The sequence below is a fragment of the Chlorocebus sabaeus genome, chromosome 5 (genome assembly GCF_047675955.1).
Source record: "Chlorocebus sabaeus isolate Y175 chromosome 5, mChlSab1.0.hap1, whole genome shotgun sequence".
NCBI lineage: Eukaryota > Metazoa > Chordata > Mammalia > Primates > Cercopithecidae > Chlorocebus > Chlorocebus sabaeus.
Genome location: NC_132908.1, coordinates 66,342,121 through 66,362,587, shown reverse-complemented (window position 1 = coordinate 66,362,587; position 20,467 = coordinate 66,342,121). Strand labels below are relative to the sequence as shown.

Genomic DNA, 20,467 nt, shown 5'->3' with positions numbered 1-20,467 from the left:
GATGCAAGGACAGTATTTGGGCCTGGAAATGGAAACCTGTGGACATTAATCCTCAGCTTTGTGCTGACGTCAGAGATATTTGAAAATCGTTGCTGCCCCCTGCTGGAAGTTTAAGATTTCATGGGCTCTCAAGATTATATGGAATTGGCAGGGCGCGGTGGCTCACGCCTGTAATCCCAGCACTTTGGGAGGCCGAGGCAGGCGGATCTCGAGGTCAGGAGATGGAGACCATCCTGGCTGACACAGTGAAACCCCGTTTCTGCTAAAAATACCAAAAATTAGCAGGGTGCGGTGGCGGGAGTCCTGTAGTCCCAGCTACTCGGCGGGAGTCCTGTAGTCCCAGCTAGTCGGGAGGTTGAGGCAGGAGAATGGCGTGAACCCGGGAGGCAGAGCTTGCAATGAGCCGAGATCACACCACTGCACTTCAGCCTGGGCGACAGAGCAAGACTCTCTCTAAAAAAAAAAAAAAATTATGTGGAATTTTTAGGCCAGGTGTAGTGGCTCACTCCTGTAATCCCAACACTTTGGGAGGGCTGAGGTGGGAGGATCAATTGAGGCCATGAGTTGGAAACCAGCCAGGGCAATATAGCAAGACCTCCTCTCTACAAAAAATACATAAAAATAAAATAAAATAAAATTTTGAACCAGCCTGAAAGGTATAAAGCGAAAAGCAAAATCTTCCCTTCCTAGTTGCATTTTCTAGTTATATTGCTAGTAATTTTTTAATATTCTTTCACAATTTTTCTATGAATATATATCTATATGCATATGTATATAATTTTTGTCCATGAGTAGGATAATACTATATACCCTGTTTTGAAACTTGCTTTTCTTTCTTTCTTTCTTTCTTTTTTGAGACAGTCTTGCTCTGTCGCCCAGGCTGGAATGCAGTGGCGCAATATACAGTGAGCACACTGTAACCTTCTCCTGGGTTCAAGCGATTCTCCTGCCTCTGCCTCCTGAGTAGCTGGAATTACACGTGTGTGCCACCACACCTAGCTAATTTCTGTAATTTTAGTAGAGACAGGGTTTCACCATGTTAGCCAGGCTGGTCTCGAACTCCTGGCCTCAAATGATCTGCCTGCCTCCTCCTCCCAAAGTGCTGGGATTACAGGCATGAGCCACTGCACCCAGCCAATACTAGCTTTTCTCTTTTTTCTTTATTTTATTTTCTTCATTTTGAATAGGTAATACATTCAAAAGATTCCTAAGTTTAAAAAATTGTCTTTTACATCTTTTAAAAGCAGTATTTAGTAACAAACCTCATTCCTTTTGATGGAGGCATAATATTCCATTGCTTGGGTGTATCATACATTATTTATTCAGTTCTCTTTTGATGGATTAAAAAGTACATCTCTGTAAGAACAGGGACTTTATTATAGGTACTTGGTTTTTGCTGTTCCTGGTAGTGGGAATATGTCAGCAGAATGTGTCTAATGAATGAATAGATATTTGCCAACTCTCAAATATTTGTCCATTTCAAAAATGCTGCATTGTTGGAATCTCAAACCTAAGCAAAAGAAAAAAATTGCTGCCATGAATATCTTTGTGCCTATATTGTTGGCATAGGATGGAGCTAGGAGAAAGCATAGGTTCAAAATGCATGTGAATTTTAAGTTTTAATAGATACTGCCAAATTGTTACTTTTGATGAGGAATATAGTAATTTGATCATTTCCCTACCTGACAGGGCATCAAAACCAGAATCTCCCAGAGAGTTTAATTTAAAATAGCTCCTTTCTGCACATCCCACTCCATGCTAATTCAGCAGGTAGGGAGGAATCAGAATAGATTCCTAATTCAGCAGTTAGGAGAAGAATCAGAAATACACAAATTCCCATCGCTGGGGAATCTGTATATATAACGATGCTCCCTCAGGACTGGGAAGGGCCGCATAATCTACCCATTTCTTGCCATGCAGTAGCAGATGGGAATGTGCTCATATAGCCTCATCTTAATAGGGTTACTCACATGTTATTCATTCCATGCTGACCGACTGCCTGCTGAGTGCAAGACCCTGTGCTCCCTCTCCCAGAGGCAAGACAGAACTGGGGGTGTGGTGTGGATTTCTCCACTCCCATGGGTGGCGATGCTGGGGTGAGTGAGTGAGTTGCTGTACCTGCTGGCTCCTGGCTGGGGGTTGGGAAGGGAGCAGTGTGTGGGTGAAACTCAGGAATCCTGCAGCACTCCAGTGCCCAGAATTTTTAAAAGGCCCAGCCCTGCTCTCAGTGACATGTATCCATGTCTAGTACAAACGAAGCTGGCACCCCTGCTGGATCTTCTTGGGTGACTTCTACCAGGGGTTCCCTGAAAGCTGGTGTGTGGGACAGGGCACAGACCTCTCCCTCTGGGCCCTACTAAACCAGTTAAAATATGCAGATAAAACCCACATGCAAAATGCGCCATCAACAGTCAACAGATGACACTCATAAAAAGAGATGACAGATTTCACCATCATTCATGACCCACCCAAATGTCACATCCTCTGGGCTCTTTCCAAGGCAGCTCCTGTCCCAAGTGGGTGTTGTTTCCATGCGCTGCATGGCACTGGAAATATAACAACAAAAGAAAAAAAAATACTACCTCTGCTCCCAGGGCTTACTATGTAAAATGTCTCCTAGCTGCTTTACTGCATGATTCCATCTGATGTTCCCAACCAACAGTGCAGGAAACTAAGACAAGTTAAATAACCAGATAAAAGCCACGCAATTTGTTTAGTAGAGTGGTCTTCACATTTTTTTGCTTGCATATTCCATCAAATAATTTTGAAAAACTCTATGTCCCTAGAAACAGGTCTACACATATACAGTTACTTAATTTATAACAAAGGTAGCCCTACAGAGAGTAGGGAAAAGAGTTATTTTTCATAAATGGTGCTAGGACAGCTGGATACCTATATAGAAAAAAAATGAAATTGGACTCTGCTTCATATAATTTGCAAACATCAAATTCAGGTGGATAAAAGACTAATACGTGAAAGGCAAAAATCTACAACTTCTTAGAAGACAACATAAGCTAATATCTTCATGACTTCTGAATAAGAAAGAATTTGTTAAACAAGCAACTAACAGCACTCACAATGAAAGAAAATGATAGATTCAGCCAGGTGCAGTGGCTCATGCCCATAATCCCAGCACTTCAGGGGGTTGAGACAGGAGGATCCCTTGAGCCCAGGAGGTTGAGGCTGCAACAACCCAAATGTCTGTCAACAGGAGAATGGGTAAATCTGTTGTGGCTTTTTTTTTTTTTTCTTTTTTTTGAGATAGAGTTTCGCTCTTGTTGCCCAAGCTGGAGTGCAATGGCACGATCTCGGCTCACTGCAACCTCCATCTCCCAGGTTCAAGTGATCCTTCTGCCTCAGCCTCCCGAGTAGGTGGGATTACAGGTACGCACTACCGCACCCGGCTGATTTTTTTTTTTATTTTTAGTAGAAACAGGGTTTCACCATGTTAGCCAGGTTGGTCTCAAACTCCTGACTTCAGGTGATCCGCTGGCCTTGGCCTCACAAAGTGCTGGGATTACAGGTGTGAGCCACCACCCCTGGCCTAAATTGTGGATTTTTTATACAATGGAACACTACTCAGCTATAAAAAGGAACAACATGGATGAATCTCAAAAACAGTTATGCAAAAGAAGCCAGACACAAAGAGTACCTAGTGTATGATTCTGTTTCTGTGAAGTTCAAAAACAGACAAAACTAACCTAATCTCTGTCATTCTGTCTTGGTTAATATCAAACAGATCTGGATTTTAAATCTGATTCAGGCACGTTGGGCGAGTCACTTCACTTTCTAAAGCCTCAGTTTTTTCTTCTCTAAAACTGGCACAATGGCCGGGTGCGGTGGCTCACGCCTATAATCCCAACACTTTGAGAGGCCTAGCCAGGTGGATCATTTAATTCCAGGAGTTCAAGACCAGCCTGGTTAACATGATGAAACCTCATCTCTACAAAATATACAAAAATTAGCCGGGTGCAGTGGCACACAGCTGGGGTCCCAATTACTGGGGTTGGGGGGTGCTGAGGCAGGAGACTTGCTTGAACCTGGGAGGCGGAGGCTACAGTGAATCGAGATCATGCCACTGAACTCCAGCCTGGGCAATAGAGGGAGACAAAACAAAAGCTGGCACAGAATTACCTCTTTGTAGGATTTTGGTGCAGACTAAATGAAATAAAGGATGTAAGGCACCGCAGCACACAGTAAGTGATATGTAATAAATGTTCTCGCTCTCCCTCGCTCTCTGCCTCTCTCTCTGTGTCCACAACACCCGCCCCCGCATGCGCGCGCGCGCGCGTGCGTGCGTGCGTGCGTGCGTGCGTGTGTGTGTGTGTGTGTTTAAGGTAGGGTTTTGCTCTGTCACCCAGACTGGAGTGCAGTGGCATAATCATAGCTCACTATAACCTCAAAATCCTGGGCTCAAGCAATCCTCCTGCTTATCAGAACTGAAAAGGTCTGATAATAAAATTATTAAGTAAATCATGGTTTGTTCATCTTAAGGAATTTTATTCTGTTATGAAGATTTTCCGACCAGCCTCCCAGGTAGCTAGGACTGCAGGCCACCACCATGCCTAGATAATTTTTTATTTAATTTTTCTTTTCTTTTTTTTTTTTTTTTGAGACGGAGTCTCGCTCTCTCGCCCAGGCTGGAGTGCAGTGGCGCAATCTCGGCTCACTGCAAGCTCCGCCTGCCGGGTTCACGCCATTCTCCTGCCTCAGCCTCCCGAGTAGCTGGGACTACAGGCACCCGCCTCTGCGCCCGGCCAATTTTTTGTATTTTTAGTAGAGATGGGGTTTCACCGTGGTCTCGATCTCCTGACCTTGTGATCCGCCTGCCTCGGCCTCCCAAAGTGCTGGGATTATAGGCGTGAGCCACCGCGCCCAGCAAATTTTTAATTGTTTGTAGAGACAGGGTCTTGCTATGTTGTCTTGAACTCCTGGCCTCAAGGAATCTTCCTGCTTTGGCCTTCCAAAGTGCTGGGATTCTAGGTGTGAGACACCACACCTGGCAACAAATAAATTTTATATAATATATAATTTTATATAATCGTTATTCCCATAAATTTGTGGTTACGCCATTATGTTTCTATTTTTTTTCTCCTCTTATATCTTTTATATCTTTTTTATGCTCTTATTATATCTTAAGCATGGAATAATCTTTGGGTACCTAGTTATGTATTTATTCTTACTGAGAGGAGAAAATCTTTATTTTATTTTTATTTTTATTTTTCATTTTTATTTATTTTATTTTTTTTTGAGACGGAGTCTCGCTATGTCACTCAGGCTGGAGTGCAGTGGCCGGATCTCAGCTCACTGCAAGCTCCACCTCCCGGGTTCACACCATTCTCCTGCCTCAGCTTCCTGAGTAACTGGGACTACAGGCGCCCGCCACCTCGCCCGGCTAGTTTTTTGTATTTTTTAGTAGAGACGGGGTTTCACCGGGTTAGCCAGGATGGTCTCTTATCTCCTGACCTTGTGATCCGCCCGTCTCGGCCTCCCAAAGTGCTGGGATTACAGGCTTGAGTCACTGCGCTCCGCTATTTTTATTTTTGAGACAGAGTCTCCCTCTGTTGCCCAGGCTGGAGTGCAGTGGCACGATCTTGGTTCACTGCAGCCTTCACATCCCAGGTTCAAGCTATTCTCGTGTCTCAGCCTCCTGAGTAGCTGGGATTACAGGTGTGCACCACAACTCCCAGCTAATTTTTATATTTTTAGTAGAGATGGGGTTTCCCCACATTAGCCAGGCTGATCTCAAACTCCTGACCTCAGGTGATCCACCCGTCTTGGCCTCCCAAAGTGTAAGCCCATTACAGGCATGAGGCACCACGCCTTCTCAGAAAATCTTCATAACAGAATAAAATTTCTTAATATGAACAAACCATGATTTACTTAATAATTTTATTATCAGATCTGATAATAAATTTATCAGATAATAAAACTATCATCAGATCTTTTCAGTTCTAGTTTTTTCTACTTTATAAGTAATTATGTGATAAAAATCCTTGTACTTACAACTTGTTACTTATTTGTGATTATTCCTGCACGACGACTTTCTTAACAATGGAATTCTTATGGCTGTTGCTGATTTTTTTTCTGGATTGCTCTTTAGAAAGGTTGTACTGATTTAACACTCCCACCAGTGCTGGCTGAAAGGGCCTACTTCACAGTACCTTCCCTGACAATCGGGATTATTAACTTTTTTTTTTTTTTTGAGATGGCGTCCCACTTTGTTGCCCAGGCTGGAGTGCAGTGGCACAATCTCGGCTCAAGTCAAGCTCTGCCTCCCGGGTTCACACGCCTGGCCTATTATTAACTTTTAAAACTGTGCTAGTGGAGGCTGGGCATGGTGGCTCACGCCTGTAATCCCAGCACTCTGGGAGGCCAAGGTGGGCAGATTGACTGAGGTCAGGAGTTCGAAACTAGCCTGACCAACATGGCAAAATCCCATCTCTATTAAAAATATAAAAAATTAGCTGGGCGTGATGGTGGACGCCTGTTTGAGACTCTGTCTCAAAAAAACAAAACAAACAAACAAAAAAAACAAAAACTTTGCTAGTGGCCAGGTGCAGTGACTCACACCTGTAATCCCAGCACTTTGGGAGGCCAAGGCAGGGCGGATCACCTAAGGTCAGGAGTTCGAGACCAGGCTCACCAATATGGTTAAAACCCGTACCTACTAAAAATACAAAATTAGCTGGGTGTGGTGGTGCATGCCTGTAATCCCAGCTACTCAAGAGCCTGAGGCGGGAGAATCACTTGAACCCAGGAGGTGGAGGTTGTGGTGAGCCGAGATCACACCATTGCACTCCAGCCTGGGCAACAAGAGCGAAACTCCGTCTCAAAAACAAAAACAGAAACAAAGAAAAAAGACAAAAAAAAAAAAAAAAAAAAAAAAAACCTTGCCAGGCTGAGCTTGGTGGCTCAGACCTGTAATCTCAGCACTTTGGGAGGCCTAGATGGGAAGATCTCCTGAGCCCAGGAGTTTCAGACCAACCTGGCCAACATGGGAAAACCCCGTCTCTACAAAATAATCATCATCATCATCATCATCATCATCATTAGCCAGGTATGGTGGCATGTACCTATAGTCCCAGCTACTCAGGAGGCTGAGGAAGGAGGATCGCTGGAGCCCAGGAGGTCGAAGGTCAAGGCTGCAGTGAGCCATGATCACACCACTGCACTCTAGCCTGGGTAACAGAGCAAGACCCTGTCACACACACACAAAAAAAACCTTGCTAGTTTGATTGGCATGTGTCAGGCAATTTTTTTTTTTTTCTTGAGACGGAGTTCCACTCTGTTCGCCCATGATGGAGTGCAATGGCACGTTCTTGGCTCATTGCAACCTCCACCTCCTGGGTTCAAGTGATTCTCCTGCCTCAGCCTACCAAGTAGCCGGGATTACAGTTGCCCGCTACCATGCCCGGTTAATTTTGTATTTTTAGTAGTTATGGGGTTTTACCATGTTGGCCAGGCTGGTCTTGAATCCTGAACTCAGGTGATCCACCCACCACAGCCTCCCAAAATGCTGGGATTACAGGCGTGACCTACCGTGCCTGGCCAATTGTTATTATTATTATTTTGGGACAGAGTCTCACTCTATCCAAGCTGGAGTGCAGTGGCACCATCTCAGCTCACTGCAACCTCTGCCTCCCAGTTTCAAGTGATTCTCATAGCTCAGCTTCCCAAAGTGCTGGGATTAAAGTCGTGAGCCACTGCACCCAGCATTGTCAGACGTTATTTACAGACCTTATTTCATCTTTATTTTTGAGACAGAGTCTGGCTTTGTTGCCCAGGCTGGAGTGCAGTGGCACGATCTTGGCTCACTGCAACCTCCACCTCCCAGGCTCAAGCAATTCTTCTGCCTCAGCCTCCTGAGTAGCTGGGATTACAGGCTTCCGCTACCACACCCAGCTAATTTTTGTATTTTTAGTAGAGACAGGGTTTTACCATGTTGGCCAGGTGGGTCTCCAACTCCTGACCTCAGGTTATCCACCCGCCTTGGCCTCCCAAAGTGCTGGGATTACAGGTGTCAGCCACAGCGCCCGGCTGGTGTAAGCTGTTTTTATTAACTCATCCAGGACCTGCCTAGAAAGTCTCCTACTCCCCTGTATAAAAACAAAACAAAACAAAACAAACCCTTATTTTTCTTTTATTTTTTCAAAATTAAGGTATGACTTACATAAAGTGCACAAATCATAAGTGTCCTGCTTGATGGATTTTCCCCTCATTTTTCAAAGTCCCGTCATCCTCTGGTTATCCCAAAATCATTCTCTTTTTTATCTACCACAAATACCCAACTGTCTCTTTAAGGGAACTTCTTTGAAAGCCGTAAGTGCTTCCTGCTTTCCTGTAATCCCAGCTACTCGGGAGGCTGAGGCAGGAGAATCAATTGAACCCGGGAGACGAGGTTACAGTGAGCCGAGATCGCACCACTGCACTCCAGCCTGGGCAACAGAACAAGACTGTCTCAGAAAGAAAACACAAAAGTTAGAATTGAAAGGCAAGTGATTTGGCACTAGGCACAGTAGCTCAACCCTGAAGTCCCCAGCACTTTAGGAGACCAAGGTGGGAGGAGTGCTTGAGGCCAGGAGTTTGAGACCAGCCTGGGCAACACGGCAAGACCCCTAACTCTACAAAAAAAATTTCAAATTACCCAGGCATGGTGGCACATGCTGGTAGTCTTAGCTACTTGGGAGGCTAAGGCAGGAGGATCACTTGAGCCCAGGAGTTCAAGGCTGCAGTAAGCATGATTGTGCCACTGCACTCCAACCTGCATTACAGAGTGAAACTGTCTCAAAAAAATTAAAATAAAGGCAGGTGATTTGGCTCCTGGTTAAGGCAAGCAGGCTGGAATGGAAAAGCAGCCATGATCACCAAAGATCAGTCAGACCTAGAGGCCTCTTCTCTCATCCTGGAATGTGTACCTCATGGAACTTCTGGCTTTCCAGGATACTATACATATTACGGTCCTGATATAATTAATTCAAAGGTTCAGCATGGGATTCACATCCTCAAGGACATGCCACCTGCCCTTCTGAGTTGTCTTTGAGTGGCCCCGAACTGGATCTTTGCTGGTTCCAGACTAGTGGGGCTGGTAGGACAATCTTTGAAGCTAGACCAGTTACTGGGCCTCTCAGGAAGAGGCACCCACAACCACCATCCTGAACTAAAGTCTGAGCTGGAGGTTCTTCATTTGGTCAAGTGCTGGTTGGTGAATTCCAAGAGTATCAGACATACCTGAAAGTGACTCAGACCCTCTATGGGACTATGGGTGGTCCTTTTGCTTATTTTTCTAATTGTTCTACAACAAAATGTGTTATTTTTGTGATTAGAAAGAGTATATGTCTAGAGGTTTCTGGGTTGCCAGGTGCATTCTATTTCTTAGTATCACTCTGGTCTTTGCTTTATAATTATAGTATTTGTTAAAATGCAAATTTGTTTAAAGACTTTCCTCCGTGTATGCTCTTTTCCACAATTTTCAAAGTGTTTAATAAGTTGCATATATTTGTTTTTTTTTTCTTTTCTTTTCTTTTTTTTGAGACGGAGTTTCGCTCTTGTTGCCCAGGTTGGAGTGCAATGGCGCGATCACGGCTCACCGCAACCTCCGCCTCCTGGGTTCAATCGATTCTCCTGCCTCAGCCTCCCGAGTAGCTGGGATTACAGGCATGCGCCACCACGCCGGCTAATTTTGTATTTTTAGTAGAGATGGGATTTCTCCATGTTGGTCAGGTTGGTCTCGAACTCCCGACCTCAGGTGATCCACCCGCTTCAGCCTCCCAAAGTGCTGGGATTACAGGCGTGAGCCACCGAGCCCGGCCTGTTTTCCAGTCTCTAGTACACTGTTCCGCGTCCCTAGCATAGTAGCTGTTTTCTGTAAATTCGGAGCCAAGTTGACTGCAAACCCCGCCGGGTTCACCGGCCTGGGCGGCGTGGACTTCAAGCTCCAGGAGGCATTGCGGCCGGCACATGGAGAACTACGGCGTCTGAGAAGGGGGCCGGGCCCTCTGGTCCTTTCCCTCCCAGAAGCCCGCGGGCGGCTCGGAACGCTGTTCCTATCATGGCCGCGGGAGCCGGGACGGCGGGCCCCGCTTCCGGCCCGGGCGTCGTGCGTGACCCGGCGGCGTCACAGCCGAGGAAGCGGCCCGGCCGGGAGGGCGGGGAGGGCGCGCGGCGATCGGACGCGATGGCGGGAGGAGGCGGGAGCAGCGACGGCAGCGGGCGGGCAGCTGGCAGGCGGGCGTCCCGCAGTAGCGGGCGGGCCCGGCGGGGGCGCCACGAGCCGGGGCTGGGGGGCCCGGCGGAGCGCGGCGCGGGGGAGGCACGGCTGGAAGAGGCAGTCAATCGCTGGGTGCTCAAGTTCTACTTCCACGAGGCGCTGCGGGCCTTTCGGGGTAGCCGGTACGGGGACTTCAGACAGATCCGGGACATCATGCAGGGTGAGGGCCGGGCCGGGGGAAGGGGGTGGGAGCGCCGGGGAAGGGGGTCGGGGGGCCCCGGGGGTCGGGACTGGGGGTCGCCCAGCCAACGATGTCTTCTTTCCCAGCTTTGCTTGTCAGGCCCTTGGGGAAGGAGCACACCGTGTCCCGATTGCTGCGGGTTATGCAGTGTCTGTCGCGCATTGAAGAAGGGGAAAATTTAGGTATGGCTATTTTTGTGTTCTTCTCTAGGCTTACTTGCGTAGGGTTTTGTTTTCAAACTTATATCTAGAGCTGAAGGATTCCAGGTTAAAGTGCGATAGTTTCCATCAGAGTGGTCTTTTCCATTCTACGATGGGTCTGTTTTCTGGCTCTAGTTTTCTCCGGTTAAGGTTGTCTTGGCTGCTTTTCTGTGTTTTTTTGTTTAAATCTTCTCCCACCTGTTAATTGCTCACCCCAACTTTGCTCATATCTAAAGTGAGTTATGTTCATGTGGACATCTTTTTTCCCCCATGGTAGAGTGTTTTTCAGAGTAGAAGTACATTTTTCCCCTCTGAATTTAACTTGAAAGCTATTTAACTGTTGTCAGTTTCTTGCCACTCGTATCTGAGGAGGATGGGTGTATTCTGAATTTGAGAGGTAAATGCATGTATTTAAAAGTAATTTTTTTGCCTGTCTTGACAGGTGTTAAAAAATGGTCACGTTAAATTCATTGATTTGAATTTGGACCCTTATCGTGTATGTCAACCTGTAGCAAATGTGTCAAAAAATTAAATGCAAATCTTACCATATTTGCATGCTCCATTTCCATAAGTATATATAATTTTTGGACATAACTTTTTTGCTCTTAGAAAAGAGCTTAAAATGGAAACTGTGCTTTGTCCTAGACTGTTCCTTTGATATGGAGGCTGAGCTCACACCACTGGAATCAGCTATCAATGTGCTGGAGATGATTAAAACGGAATTTACACTGACAGAAGCAGTGGTCGAATCCAGTAGAAAACTGGTCAAGGAGGCTGTAAGGCTCTATTTTTATTTCTTTTTTCTTTGACCAAAAATCAGGGGTCTTTGAGGATACAGCACTTACTCTTTCCTGTGTGGGGTAGAGGAAAACAGGAATGGGGAGAGATTGAGCAAGCAAGAAAGCACACGCACACAGACGTTCTCTCTTCAGGTGTCCCCTTTCCCACCCAGGCGTGGGAAGTAATGGCAGGTGCTCAGCTTTTGTGATTTGGGTGGTCTTCCTTGTGGCTTTGGCATTGAAGCACTGACATTTTGGAGGTTATTGCACCATTCGGGAGCACTCTGCAAGAGCCTTAAGTAACTCTGGCCTAGGGTTTGGTCACCCTTGTTTATAATAAACCAAGGAGATAAGCGGGGCCTTGGAAAATGTGGTACTGACTTTGAGTTCTTTCTGTCTGCAGAAAGAGGGGCTTAGAGAACTTCCCTTTTGAACAGAAAGATTAGAATCAGAGGTGCTGAGATAATGAGCCAGCTAGCAAAATAGTAATGGTAGAAGAATGATAGAAGGTTGGCACAGGCAGTGTTCTTGAATTCAAGAAAAAAGCTAATGGAGTGTCTAGGAATTTGGGATTGTCACTGTATTGTGGCTCAGGTAGCTTCAAACGGTAGAACTTATTTTAATTTAAAACATAGAAGTGGCTGTGGGAACCAGTCAGAAAAAGATTTTTCTTCCCCCAAAACCAAGGCTGGGGGGTGTGGAAGCAGATGCGCAGGTGAAGATGGAAAACATCAGCTAAGCATTGCCCTGGTGGTAGAAAATAGGGAAATGGTTAAGAAAAGAGCACCCCTAAAAGGATGGAATCCCAAAGATGGAGGTGGGGTAGGAAGAGAAAACCTTGCTTAGCAAGGAAGACCTTCTGTCTCTTGGCTGTGTACAAAGTATCCTATTGAAAAACAACTAGTGTGCATGAGGTGCACATAGTTTATTTATTCAATTAAGAACCTTGGGCAGATACTACTTTTGGTCTTGTAAAAAATGCTTAGATATTAGTCATTTCCAAAGAAGAATAATTCCAAGAATACATTTTTGGTATAGGAAATTCAGGTTTGGGTTTGGGGAGCATATGCCAGAAAAGACATTATCAAGGGAGGAGAAATTCATGCCTGCTTTCAGAATGGTTAAGGATCTTTTGAATGGGTACCTGTTCAGAGTAATTCATTTAACTTCTATTAAGTACAGATTGAGTATCCCTCATCCAAAATGCTTGGGACCAGAAGCGTTTTGGATTTCAGATTTTTTTCAGATTTTGAAATATTTGCATTGAATTTAGGTTGAGCATTCCAAATGCCCTCAAATCTGAAACTTTTTGAGTGCCAACATGGCGCTCAAAGGAAACGCTCATTGGAGCATTGCAGATTTTGGATTTTCAGATTTAGGATGCTCAACCTGTAGCAACTCCTTTAGACTCAAAGGCTGTAGATTTGCCATCTGGCCCCTCTTCTGGAAGAGTCTTTGTGGGCTTTCATCTTTCAGCTGCATATTTATTATTATTATTATTTACGCTCATAGATCTCCTTATTTGGGTGGTTTATTAGGAGAAATCTAGTAGAAAAATCTAAGCTCTCTTAAAGTGGTCAACCATTTTCTTACGTTGACTGTTCTGCTTTTCCAGTCTCCACCGGGTACTAGATCTTATGCTTATTGTTACTGCAGTGTAACAAATTACTCCAAGACTAAGCAGCTCAAAACAGTTAATATTATCTTTCAATTTCTGAGGGTCAGGAGTCTGAGAGTGGTTTAACTGAGTGGTTCTGGCTCAGGGTTTCTCATGAGATTACAGTCAAGCTGTCAGCTAGGTTTGCAGTTATTTCAAGACTCAACTGCTTCCATACTCACATAGTTGTTAACAAGACTCACTTTCTTACTGGCTGTTGGCTAGACACTTCAGCTCCTGGCCTCTCCACAGATGGGGCTGCTTGCAACGTGGCAGCTTTTTTTTCCTAGAGCAAATCATGCAAGAGACCAAGACCCCAAGGGTGAAGCCTCATTCTTGTATAGTCTAATCTTGGAAGTGACACATTATCTCTTCTGCCATATGCTCTTGGTCATACAGACTAGACTCACTCTGATAGTGTGTGTGAATGGGACTCCGCAAGAGGTGAGGCATATTGGGAGCTGCCTTTGAGGCTGGCAAACACAATTACCTTGATCTCCTAGTTGTTAAATGATATTATTTTATCCACCTCTTCAATTTACTTTGTAAAAGTTTCTCATTTAGCGTCACAGAACCTGTTAATGGTCATCCTTGGGAAAATTCCACAGACGCCTAGGTTCAGTGAGCCTTGTTGATGCATTTAAGCTTTGTAAAGTGCCAAAACAATTTGTTTAAAAGTATATTGAATCTTTCGCAAAGTTTATCAAGTAAGTTATTTGTTAAGTTAGAACTCTCAGTGCATGGTCTAGGGATCTCTGGAGGTCCCCAGGACCCTTTCAGAGAGGCCATGAGGTCAAAACTGTTTTCATAAACAGAACCAAAACATTATTTGACTTTTTCAGTGCATTGGCTTTTGCATCGATGGTGCAAAAAGCAAGGATGAGTAAAATGGGTGATTCCTTAGCATGATCAAGATGATAGTAATTGTACTAGTAGTCATTGTATTCTTCACTGCCACAATTTTTTAAAAACTACCGATTTTAATTAGGAATGTTAGTCACAGTTGGCTGGGCGCTGTGGCTCATGCCTGTAATCCCAGTGCTTTGGGAGGCCGAGGCGGGTAGATCACAAGGTCAGGAGATCAAGACCATCCTGGCTAACGTGGTGAAACCCCATCTCTACTAAAAAGAGATGTGGTAGCGGGCACCTGTAGTCCCAGCTATTCTGGAGGCTGAGGCAGGAGAATGGCGTGAACCTGGGAGGCGGAGCTTGCAGTGATCCGAGATCACGCCATTGCACTCCAGCCTGGGCAAGAGAGTGAGACTCTGTCTCAAAAAAAAAACAAAAACAAAAACAAAAAAAAACACGGAGTGTTAGTCACAGTTGTTTAAAAGCCCAGAACTCCCATTAAAAAATTTTTTTAAAAAAGAAAAAATGTCTTTGGTAAAGCAGCAAAAACTGGATTAATTTTATTAACTCTGGAGGCACGAGTAAACATCTTTTCAGTATTTTGTGTGATAAAGTAGAAAGTATGGGCCAGGTGCAGTAGCTTGTACCTGTAATCCCAGCACTTTGGGAGGCTGATGTGAGTGGATCGCTTGAGCCTAGGAGTTCCAGACCAGCCTGGGTAACATAGTGAAACCCTGTCTCTACAAAAATACAAAAAATTAGCCAGGTGTGGTGATGTGCACCTGTGGTTCCAGCTACTTGGGAAGCTGCGGCCGAAGGATCACCTGGGCCCGGGAGGTGGAGGTTACAGTAAGCTGATATCACACCACTGTACTCGAGCCAGGACAACAGACTGAAGACCCTGTCAAAAAAAAAAAGAGGAAATAAGCCTAAAATGTTTCTGCCACACACCAGAACATGATGGTTACGAGGAAAAGTACTTGTGTTATTATTAGAGTTGCATGCTGAACTAGCTGCTTTTTTAATGGAATACTATTTTACCTGAAAGAACAACTGACAAATTACAGTTGTTCACACTTGGGTATTTGGCAGTCATTTTCTTGAGAATGAGTAAAGCAAACCTGTCACATAAAACAAGTGACAGTATTTGTTGCCAATGATAAAGTTTAAGCTTTCAAGTGAAAAATAGAATTTTGGAAAACTTGTATTCGTGTGCTTGATAGCTTCCCAATACTTAGTCTTTTCTGAAGATTGGTAATATTAACAACTGACATTTAAAAAATATTTTTAGGCTGCGCATGGTGGCTCATGCCTGTAATCCCAGCACTTTGGGAGGCCAAGGTGGGTAGATCACCTGAGGTCAGGAGTTCGAGACCAGACTGGTCAACATGGTGAAACCTCATTTCTACTAAAAATACAAAAAAAAATTAGCCAGACATGGTGATAGGCATCTGTAATCCCAGCTACTCGGGAGACTGAGGCAGGAGAATTGCTTGAACCCGGGAGTGGGAGGTTGCCATGAGCCGAGATCGTGTCATTGCACTCCAACCTGGGCGACAGTGAAACTTCATCTCAGAAAACAAAAAAGGTTTAATGAATGTGCCAACATTTGAAGAGCTTCGTAACTCAGTGAACCAGTATTTTCCAGATGACTAATGCATGCTATTACAAAATCATTCATAGATGAAAGATCTATTTAAACTACAAAATAACTGATGGATTTATTTTTTATTTTTTATTTTTTTTGTTTTGAGACGTCATCTCTCTCTGTCGCCCAGGCTGGAATACAGTGGCACGATCTCAGCTCACTGCAAGCTCCGCCTCCTGGGTTCAAGCAGTTCTCCACCTCAGCCTCCTGAGTAGCTGGAATTACAGGCGCCCACCACCACACCTGGCTAAGTTTTGTATTTTTAGTAGAGATGGGGTTTCACCATCTTGGCCAGGCTGGTGTTGAACTCCTGACCTCATGATCTACCCACCTTGACCTCCCAAAGTGCTGGGATTACAGGAGTGAGCCACCACACCCAGCTGACTGATGAATTTTAATGTGACAGATTAAGAAAAGTTTACTTACTATGGTTTTGTGTAGAATCAAACAAGAGTAGCCACAGTTTTCTGAAAAAGCTATTAAAGTACTCCTCCATTTTCAACTTCGTATGTGTATAAAACCAGATTTTTTAAAATGCCCACAGGTGGGGCATGGTGGCTCACGCCTGTAATCTCAGCAGTTTGGGAGGCTAAGATGGGTGGATTACTTGAGGTCAGAAGTTTGAGACCAGACTGGCCAATATGGTGAACCCTGTCACTACTAAAAATGCAAAAATTAGCCAGGTGTGGTGGCACGAGTGTAATCTCAGCCACTCGGGAGGCTGAGGCATGAAAATCGCTTGAACCCAGGAGGTGGGGAGGCTGCAGTGAGCTGAGATCACACCACTGCACTCCAGCCTGGGCAACAGAGCAAAACTCTGTCTCAAAAAAAAAAAAAAAAAAAAACCCTCTATCGAAACAACACATCACAACGGATTGAGTACAGAAGCAGTTATGAGAATCTAGCTATTTTCTATATTAAACCAGATATTAAAGAGATTTTCAAAATGAAAAACAATGCTACTCTTCTCATTAAACTTTTATCTTAGTAAATGCCGTAATTTTTCATAAAGATGTTATTTATGTTACCCTGTAATGAGTTTATTGTTATTTTTTAATGAATTAATAAATATTTTAAATTTTCTGTTTTATGTTTCTAATACAGTGAATATCAACTAATATAACCTACATAAACAGAAAGCTCTTTGAAGGTCTGCATTAACATTTTAAGAGGAATATAAAAGAATCCTGAGACCAAAAATTTGAGACCTGCTTTTGCAAGCTGTTAATTATATCAAGACTATATTTGTTTTCTCTTCATAACTAAAGGAGAGATTGATCAGTTAGGTTTCTTTGGAGAACAAGGGATAGCAACACATGCAGCATGTCCGTGAAGCATTTACTTGTTGCTTTTTACTGTGCAGTATTCTCCCTTGCACCTTTGGCAACAGCAGCTTGATGTTCTTTGGGGGCCTTACCCCATTTGGGGTGCTTGTATATCAGATGCACTCTTTTAGAACTTTAATTTTTGAAACAAAAATATTTGTTGAGGCTTTTTAAACATTGCTACTTCCCAAAACAGCCTTGCTTCTTTTTGCATCTTTTCTTTATTCTTCAGTTCTGTGAGTTTTGGTCTTCTTCTCTTCCTCTGTTAATATATGTGCTTTCTGGCATTTCTTCCCAACATAAACCTACCTCACTTATTTTGAAAATCTTTTATTTAACTTACCCAGAGACCACTGATCTTGCTTATACCCTAAAAACCTTAACAAATACGTAAGAGAAGAAACTATACTTATTTTTTTTTCTTTTTTTTGAGACAGAGTCTCGCTCTTTTGCCCAGACTGGAGTGCAGTGGTGTAATCTTGGCTCACTGCAAGCTCTGTCTCCCGGGTTCACACCATTCTCCTGCCTCAGCCTCCCGAGTTGCTGGGACTACAGGCGCCCGCCACCACACCCGGCTAATTTTTTTGTATTTTTAGTAGAGACGGGGTTTCACCGTGTTAACTAGGATGGTCTCGATGTCCTGACCTCGTGATCCCCCCGCCTCGGCCTCCCAAAGTGCTGGGATTACAGGTGTGAGCTACCGCGCCCGGCCTGAAGCTATACTTATTTCTGAGAACTGCCAGGTGAAAAAGCAGTGATTCATCTTTTTAAATTTTTTCCCCCACAGGAAACTAATACATAGTTTTAAAAGATAAGCTCATAGCACAACCTTTGAAGCAGACTTCTACATTTCAATTTGAAAGCATTCATATTTCCTTTCTTGTTTCACACATTAAATATAGAAGGATATGTGTTCCAATTCTGGGGAACATAGAGTAAACATACTCTCTTCTATCTCTCCCTCTTAATGTAATTATAAGTCTTGGACAGAATGCATGGAGTAGCTATCTGAGGATTCTATCTGGAAATAGGCATATGGGGAAGGAGACCAGAATTTGAAGTTCCACCAAACCAGTGATGAATAGTTTACCATTTTTTCCTTCTCTGGTATCACCCAGCCCAGACTCAAAGGCAGTCTGAAACCTGGAAATGCACTCCAGATGTGAATGGAAAGAGCACCAAGAGAAGCTTTCTCTTTCTGGTCTGAGGGGCAAGGAAGGATCTCTTAAGGGTCAGAGATGGTGAAAGAAATCCCAATTTTTTCTCTTTTTTCCCTTCTTTCTTGCCCTGGCCCCCAGGCAGTACTATCCTGGTGGCCAGCAGCTGCCTAGCAATGACAGTGGCAACAGGGAAGGCACCTAAAACTGAAGGAGAAGAACTCTTTTTCTCACCAAAGGGGCTGTGATCCCCAGAACATGGAACAAATTCCATAGCCTTCTTCCACTGTCTGTCCTGCTGCTTGGCCCTGGATGCAGATGCAGTTAGAGTGTGACAGAGTGGGGAAAACCAAAGTCCAGGAATGCAAGGCTGCTTCACTATATTTGAAAATCAATCAGTGTAGTCCACCATATTAAGAGAAAAGCCATATGATCATATAAATTGATGCTGAAATTGACAAAATTCAACATTAGTTCATGATAAAAACACTTAGCAAACTAGGAATGAAGGGAACTTCCTCAACCTGATAAAAGGTGTCTACAAAAAGCCCACAGCTAATGTTCTTAATGGTAAAAATTGGAGTGCTCACCACTTGTATTCAACATCATACTGAAAGACCTAACCAGTGCAATAAGGCAAGGACGAAAAAGCATACAGAATGGAGAGGAAAAAATAAAATTATTTCTTTTTGCAGATGGCAGGACTATGTAGAAATCCCATGAAGTATACAAAAAAAAAAAAAAAATCCTGTAAGTTTAGCAAGGTCAACCCAAAAATCAGTTATACATCACATGAAAACAGCATTTTAAAGTAAAAAAGGAAAAGTTAGTCATATTTCTATATACTAGCAGTGAGCAATTCAAAATGAAATTACCAAAACAATGCCATTTACAATGGCTCCAAAACAGAAAGAAAAATAAATATATGTAAGTCTAGCAAAATGTGAAGGAACTGTATGTGGAAAAATGTAAAATGCTGATGAAAGTAAGGCCAGGCATGGTGGCTCACACCTGTAATCCCAGCACTTTGGGAGGCTGAGGTGGGCAGATCATGAGGTCAAGAGATTGAGACCATCCTGGCCAACATGATGAAACCCCGTCTCTACTAAAAATACAAAAATTAGCTGGGTGTGGTGGTGTGTGCCTGTAGTCCCAGCCACTTGGAAAGCTGAGGTAGGAGAATCACTTAAACCCGGGAGGTGGAGGTTACAGTGAGCTGAGATTGCGCCAGTGCACTCCAGTGTGGTGACAGAGCAAGACTTCATCTCAAAAAAGGAAAAAAAAAAGAAATTAAGACCGAATGGAAAGACAAACCATGTTCATGGATTGGAAGACATGAATTAAGATGTCGCTTATCTCCCATTGATCTATAGAGTTAATACAATTCTAGTCACAATCTCAGCAGGATTTTCTTTTTTTTTTTTTTTTGAGATAGAGTCTTGCTCTGTTGCCCACGCTGGAGTACAGTGGCACAATCTCAGCTCACGGCAACCTCCATCTCCTAGGTTCAAGCGATTCTCATGCTTCGGCCTCCTGAGGAGCTGGGTTTACAGGTGCGTCCCTTGACACCTGGCTAATTTTTGTGTGTTTTTAGTAGAGATGGGGTTTCACCATGTTGGCCAGGCTGGTCTCAAACTCCCAACCTCAGGCGATCCGCCCACCTCGGCCTCCCAAAGTGCTGGGATTACAGGCATGAGCCATCATACCCGGCCTAGCAGGATTTTCTTTTCTTTTCGAGACGGAGCTTTGCACTGTTGCCCAGGCTGGAGTGCAGTGGCACAATCTCAGCTCACTGTAAGCTCCACCTCCTGGGTTCACGCCATTCTTCTGCCTCAGCCACCTGAGTAGCTGGGACTACAGGTGCCTGCCACCGTGCCCGGCTAATTTTTTTTTTTTTTTTTTTTTTTTTGTATTTTTAGTAGAGACAGGATTTCACCGTGTTAGCTAGGATGGTCTTGATCTCCTGACCTCGTGATCCGCCCACCTCGGCCTCCTAAAGTGCTTGCTGGGATTACACATGTGAGCCACTGCACCCGGCCAGGGTTTTCTTTCTTTTTTGTGTGTGTGTGTGTTTGTTTTTTTTTTTTTTTTTTTTTAAATAAGACAAGGTCTCGCTCTGTCACCCAGGCTGGAAGGCAGTGGCATGATCATGGCTCACTGCAGCCTTCACCTCCTGGGCTCAGGTGCTCTTCCCACTTTACCCTCTAGAGTAACTGGGACCACAGGCATGTGCCACTTTGCCTGGCTAATTTTTTTTGTTTTTGGTAAAGATGGAGTCTCCCTATGTTCCCATGTTGCGCAGTCTGGTCTTGAACACCTGGGCTCAAGTGATGTTCCCACCTCAACCTTCCAAAGTGCTAGGATTACAGATTTGAGCCACCCTGTCTGGCCTCAGCATGAT

At 44.2% G+C, this 20,467-nt stretch overlaps 1 protein-coding gene across 2 annotated transcripts in view; it reads left to right on the top strand.

Moving 5' to 3' along the window:
- Positions 1–10,032: 10,032 nt before the first annotated feature.
- Positions 10,033–20,467, top strand: part of TERF2 (telomeric repeat binding factor 2) — a 32,360-nt gene continuing 21,925 nt past the window's right edge. The window contains exons 1-3 of one of the 2 annotated variants that reach the window (XM_073015526.1): positions 10,033–10,430; positions 10,538–10,633; positions 11,297–11,427. In XM_073015526.1, coding sequence (XP_072871627.1) covers positions 10,052–10,430; positions 10,538–10,633; positions 11,297–11,427 — 606 coding nt within the window. In that variant the 5' untranslated portion in view covers positions 10,033–10,051. The remainder of the gene's footprint in view (positions 10,431–10,537; positions 10,634–11,296; positions 11,428–20,467) is intronic. The other variant, XM_007993810.3, reaches the window with a different exon arrangement.